Below are 6,207 nucleotides of genomic sequence, written 5' to 3'. Positions count from 1 at the left end.
CAAGAGCAACCTGCTCAGTGCTGCTGGCCATGCACATTGCCTTGCTGCACATGGCAATAGCATTGCCTTTGCTGTGAGGGGTGCAGGGAGGCAGAGTGATTCCAACGGGCACTGCAAAGTCCAGGGAAAGCCAGGGTGGCTGGATAACCCTGCCACCATGAGGGATTTGGAATGGCAGGAGCTTTTGGGATGCTGCTGACCAGGACTGTTGGAGATTGCAAGTCCTGGGAAGACAAACTCCGATGATGCTTTGCTTTGTGCCCCCAGGAGCTGTCCAAGATGCAAACAGCCCTTCTGTGCCTGTGTCTGCTCAGCACAGTCCTCTCGGTGCCCGTGAGTATGGCTCTCCCTGGCTTCTCAGCATGCCACTGAAAGTGGAGGGTGAACTACCTGGTGTGCCTGGGCAGGCTTTCAGCAGCAGGAAAATATGAGTTTTACATGCATACAGCACCTCTGGGGTTTGGGGGTTTTTTTGAGGTGCTGGCATAGAGGCAAACCCAGCAGAAAAAATATACTAGCACTGATGTGCCTGAGAACATCCCTTTAATTTAGTAGTTAGGACATTGTGCAAGGGCCAGTCTGGGTGGCTGTGCCCTTGATTTCTGTGGATTTGAGATCTGCCCAGAGCTTTTGGCCTGGGAACAGCCTGAGCGGAGCCACAGGAAGGGGAGGATGCTCACCTCACCCATGCAGGCAGGGGTTGGAGGGGTGCTTGCAGTTGTGTTCCAGCTCTCCTAGTGTGAAATTCAGACAGGTATAACCCAAACAAAGGGTGAACTAAGATAAACATAACAGCAGCTTCTTTTGTCCTGCATAACTGTTGCCCAACACAGCTAGAGTAAAAAGCTGCTCTTAGTGAAGGCTTGTTTTTCTGGCAGGGTAAGGGGAAGGGAAACCACATCTTCTTCCCTGAGGGCTGGGCTCCTGCACGTGTCCTTTAGCCCCTAGAGCAAGCTTGCACAACCAGGTCTGTTGCAGGGCAACATGGGCCAGGGATGGGGGGAAGGCAATAAATCAGCACAGATTTGCTTTTCAGATAGGGGCACAGAAGAGAGCTGGTCATGCAAACAAGGCTGTAACCCAGCCCTTGACATTGTTCACAAACAATGGAATAACCCAGGAATATTTAATACTCTGGGGCACGTTTCTGCCCATTTCAGCTGGGCTTGGAATGCTTCAGCAGCTGATAATGCTGAGACTGGAGGGGGCTCCCCTCCATGGGGCTACCTCCCTCCCTGACACACAGGGAAATGCCCCCAAATAGCTTGGTGGGTCCATGGGATGCTCACACCTCCCAGTCCTCCGTCCCCAAGGGATGCATTGGCCAATATGTCCCAAAAGATGCCAAGATAATCAGGAGACGACGGAAGCTTGCGAGCACATGCAGAAACCTGGCTGTGAGGGCACAGGGGTTGCTGCTTGGTCACCCAGCAAATGCTGGGAATTGCTCCCAGATAACCAGCTCCAGGCTTCCAACACAGATCTATAATTTGGAGTGTTGGGGCATGAGCCCAATACGATGTATTGAAACTGCTCTGCAATAAAAATACTGCATCAGAATGCAGGAAAAGGGTATTTGCAAACCAACAATATCCTATTAAAAGCAACATACAACAGCATCCTGTAGCCGAATTTGCAATACTTTTCAGACCCTGAAAATGTGGTTTTGACCTTTCCTACTATTGCTGCCTTTAATCCAGCACTACAGGTAGTGCCTGCCAATTTATTAGTGTACCAACACTGTTTTCCCACCCTTCTCTGGATGCTGTAGCATGCTAGGTAGGGCATGGGTGGGCAGCTATCAGTGGGTATTGGTGGATGTCTGGATGCCAGGGCAGCATTTGACGCCTCAGTTCTTGCTTGTGTTTTGCTGCCCACAGGTGCCGCCGCTGCCCAGGAGAGCTGCCAGGAACTGCGTGGGACAACACCGGGTATGTCACTACCCCAGGGTGCAGTGAGAAAGTGCTGCTTTCAGAGGACAGTGAGCTGCAGAAAAAGAGGGGGCCCAGTGGTTGACGGGGAAGTGAGAGAGAAATGTTGTAGGGGCCCCTAATGAAGGGCAGGGGAGGGGAAAGGTGTGATGTGCTCAGGCAAGGTGAGGGCCCTTCCCTCCAGCTGCTTCTCTGCACCTGCCCAGCCATGGCACAAATGCTTTGTGGTTCCACAGATGAGGTTATAAAAGTTGTGGACTTAGCTGCTACAGGGTTTTTTCAAGGCGTATCAACATCAAATGCATGAACAGCAAAATTCAGATAAGTAGAGTGGAAGAATATGCCTGGTTTTCCCTATTGCAAACCAGCTGCTGTCCTTCCAGTGCTTTGGTCACTCATGTCTGATGGGACCATCAATCACGTCGTTTATTCAAGCATACATGCTGCCTTGCAAAAAAACCCTCACAGCTTCTGAAAGCAAGCAAAGGCAGAAAACGAGCCCTGGGGGAAGCCAAACCCTGGAGCCTGGAAGGCAAGAAAATGTGTCCTACCCAGGTCCCTGCCCGTGCTGGCAGCCACAAGGTGATGGGAGAACTGGTGCCCCAGGTCCCAGTGGGTGCTGACACAATCCTGCTGTGGTGCCAGGCACAGCAGGGGAAGCTCCTGATACCACTTTTAATTTTCAAAAAAGTGAGTTTCACATTTTTTTCTTCCCTTCCCAGATACTGCTGAAAGGCTGCAATGCCAAGCATGGCTTCTATGTTTTCAAATACGTCTACTCGTTTTCAACACGGAGGAACCAGACACAGATAGAGGTGAGGAGGTGGCTCGGTGGTGCATCAGGAGCCCAGCTCAAGTGTGGTGCCTCACACAGCTGGCAGGTGCTGGGTCCAGTCCTGACCTCTCCCTTGTGTGCCTGTGTGTGTTGTGCAGAAGGAAGAGGCTGCCAGGCAGAGCACTGGCCCCAGCCACCAGCCAGGCAAGGACAATGCCGCTCAGGGGCCGACAGAGGACAGATCAGCCCTGGAGCGACATGATTATGGTGGCACTGACATGATGGAGAACAGGACTGGCCTCAAGACTGAAAACCGTAGCAGTCCAGCTGTTGGTGAGGATACCCATGGTCCTCGCCCAGGCACCAGCACTCAGGCGCGTAGTGGCATTAGTGTTGCGAGTCCCACCCCAGACAGCTCAGAGGGCAGTGGAGACCTGGATTTGGTGGTTGAAGTCGACAGTGATGTTTCCATCCTCCCCCAGGGTGGACACACCAGTGGGACTATGGCAGGAAACAGGTCTGGTATCGGGAGTGGAGATGGGGATGACAGTGCCCTGAGGGAGGTCCCAGTGGAGAGGGCTATGACAGCTGGGAGGGAGCGAGTCCCTGCCACTGGAGGGGCTGGGAATGAGGGTAGTGGCAAGGCCACCATCCCCAGCCACAGGCAGGAGGGTGCCATGCAGGGTACAGTGATGGAAAGGGCCACTCTTACCTCTGTCACTGAGAAGATGGATGATGTTCAAGTTAATGCCAAAGGTGTGGATGAATATGCCTACATTCCTGACTCAGGCATTGTCACCATCACCCAGGAAAAAGTGGGTAGCACTGCAGGGGGCACCAGCTTCACCCAAATCTCTCCAGACACAGACAATGAGGTCAACATCTTCATCGGGAGGGCCAACCTCCACATGGGGGAACAAGAAACAACCCTGGCTGGTGCCACCGTTCGCAGCAAGGATGACAGCATCTCCACCATGGGGACCAGCAGCCCCATGCCCAGGCTGGGTGTTGCTGCTGCACACGATGGCAATGATGATGATGGCATCCCTGCTCACAGGCAGCCCAAAGGCCCAGCCACCCCAGCCACCCCAACACATTAGGAAGGACAGCCATCCTACAGCAGACGATGAGGATGGTGCCACCATTATTGGTGATGGAAAAGGACCGGTGGCCCCCAGACACTGGAGGGTTGCTGGTGGTGATGTTACCATCCCCACGGGAGCTGGTGGCCATGGGGACAATGACAAGGAGGTGAGAGGTGAGAGGCAGAGGTTCAGGGGGAGGCTGGGCCATCCAGCTGTCACCACCCCCCACCAAGGGAGTGGTGAGGAGACTGCCGCTGCCATCCCAGCGGGGAGTGCAACTGTGGCCTCCCCCGAGGAGAGTGAGAGGGACTGCACCACCACCCTTGGAACGACCAGTGACCACAAGGCAGGCAAGAGCACTGTGGCAGGGAGAGGGGGGAGCAGGGAAGTGGGGCCAGCCACCGCCCAGCCCCGTAGGGAGAGCCAGTCCAGTGCAGGAGCAAAGGTCTGGCCAGAGGGAGCTGGGCTGGAAAAGCCACCCAGCATGGACAAAATGCTGGCCTTGCATGGGAAAGCTGGCAACCAGGCATCGAGCAGGGCCCAGGGAAGTGCCAGTGGACATGGCAATGATGCCAAGGGGAGGCTGCACACCACCAAAACAGGGGGCAGCCCCCGTCTGCAGGCAGGGGGAGCTGGGGGTGGCATGGCAGTGGGTGAAGGCCAGGAGTGGGGCCGAGATGGTGGGGCCAGGGTGGTGCCAGCTGGGGCTGGGAGTGGCCACCTCCCTGGGCACCGTGGCAGGAGGCTGGGGAGTGCAGCGCAGGGGGCATTCACAGCACTGGGCCACAGCAGGCAGGTGGATCAGGTGAAGCGTGCCAATGAGCTCCATGTCCGGGAGCAGGCCTTTTATGCCCTCAGCAGGGTGGGGAATGGCCCCAGTGGCCCCTATGCTGCCCTTGGAAGTGCTGACAGCAGCCAGTCCTCTGAGGGGGAGCAGGGCAGCCACAGTGACAGCCGACAGATGGGACTGCAGCCCTCTGGATGGGGGGCCCCAGGGCACCTTCACAGCCACTGGAGCCAGGGGGCCCGCTGAGGGGCTGCTGGCATCCGCCCCAGCCCTGTTGGGCTCCAGTGGAGGAGTCAGGGGGTCCCATGAGTCATCCTTTCGCAGCATCCCCACTGCAGTGCTGCTCTTGCTTGGGCAAGAGGCGCTCTGAAAATTGCTGGGGGTCTCACAGTCGCTCACAGCCCAGGAGCCAAAATAGAGCAGTTCATGCAATCCTGCTGTTAATTTTGAGGGAGGCTGCATCCGGCCCTGAGACAGCAAGTGCATGGGTTTGCTGTAGATAAGGCATGCTAGACAGACATGTAACAGCAGTCACACTACAAGGCATAGGGTAGTGTTGGTCATGCACTGATGCAAAGCGGGTAAATAAAGGGTGAGAAAAGACCCCCATCCTCGCGGTTTCACTTCCAGCCTAATGGAGCAATAAAGGCATTTCTATACTGAAGGCTCTGTTGACTTTGGTGTTTGCAGTGGGACTTCAGACAGCTGCTTTGCTGCAAGCAGCATGTTGCAGGGGTGCTGGTCCTGCATACAGTGAGGGTTTCTGGTCCCAACACACCCCTGGCCCTTTCATCACTCCTGGGGCTGCAATTTGGCCACTCCACCCTTGAGGTGTCTAACTCTACTGGCTCCTTTCCAGGGCCAGCCTCCTTGGGCAGTTTTTACTGGGGAGCCCCACAGAGCATTTTTCCCCTTGGCTCGTCCATCACCTGCAGTAAGAAATCCCCATTGTGTCCTCCAGCGTGCTGTCAGAGTGCTTACAGACTCACCGCCCTTCCAACAGCACCCTAATGTGCCAGCCATGGGGCTGCCATTCCCACCACTGGCCCCCACACAGGAGCTGGGCTGGGTTTCGACATGCTGGAGCCGTGTCACTGACGGTGCCCAAAGTTAATCAGTGTTTATACAATTGCAGGTTGCTTTTTCTGTCTGAGAAGCTGCTAAAATGGGTGCACCCGGCAGCACACTGGAGCAAACAGCACAGCAGGAGTGGTATTGAGCCCCATACTCCCCATGCCTTCAGCATGCACAAGAGGGGACCCCCCGCCAGCACAGCACCCATGTGGGGAGAGGGGGTGGGAGCAGCTAAAAACGTCAGTGATGTACCCCCAGCACACCTGCTTGCCTGCCCTCTGGATGGCTGCACATGGGAAAGGGACAAGTCCTGTTTTGGGTCAAACACTGGGTTCTTAGGGATCATGCACAGGTGATTGCTGGGACCACCAGAGCAAGGATAACACTGTGCATCTCACTGCAGCTATCAGTAGAACCAGCTACTGGGGCTATGCCTTGCTAAGCTTCTGTGCTCCAGCAGAAATAATAAAAAATTGCATGTGCCCTCTACGTTCCACACTAGAGAAAGTCCACAGTGCCTCCAAGGAAGCTGTGACAGGCAGCCCAGTGCTGTTG

The 6,207-nt window shown here is 55.4% G+C and overlaps 1 protein-coding gene across 1 annotated transcript; it reads left to right on the top strand.

Moving 5' to 3' along the window:
* The first annotated feature begins 279 nt into the window (after window positions 1-279).
* On the top strand, window positions 280-4,824 carry MEPE (matrix extracellular phosphoglycoprotein). The gene is made up of 5 exons (XM_010181851.1): window positions 280-333; window positions 1,881-1,931; window positions 2,654-2,746; window positions 2,865-3,711; window positions 3,764-4,824. The coding sequence occupies exons 1-5, from the start codon at window positions 280-282 to the stop codon at window positions 4,822-4,824; spliced, it is 2,106 nt and encodes a 701-aa protein (XP_010180153.1).
* Window positions 4,825-6,207: the final 1,383 nt, after the last annotated feature.

This window comes from Mesitornis unicolor, unplaced genomic scaffold (assembly GCF_000695765.1).
Source record: "Mesitornis unicolor isolate BGI_N332 unplaced genomic scaffold, ASM69576v1 scaffold14953, whole genome shotgun sequence".
Lineage (NCBI taxonomy): Eukaryota > Metazoa > Chordata > Aves > Mesitornithiformes > Mesitornithidae > Mesitornis > Mesitornis unicolor.
The sequence above is the reverse complement of the archived record's forward strand: the minus strand, read 5'-3'. Positions and strand labels throughout refer to the sequence as shown.

What these genes read in the sequence shown, in the direction of transcription:
- MEPE (XM_010181851.1), top strand. Translation starts at nt 280, where the DNA reads ATGCAAACAGCCCTTCTGTGCCTGTGTCTGCTCAGCACAGTCCTCTCG. An exon ending in ACTGCGTGGGACAACACCGG is followed by an intron (nt 1,932 to 2,653) that starts GTATGTCACTAC and finishes TTCCCTTCCCAG; the next exon opens with ATACTGCTGAAAGGCTGCAA. An exon ending in CAGCCCCATGCCCAGGCTGG is followed by an intron (nt 3,712 to 3,763) that starts GTGTTGCTGCTG and finishes CCCTGCTCACAG; the next exon opens with GCAGCCCAAAGGCCCAGCCA.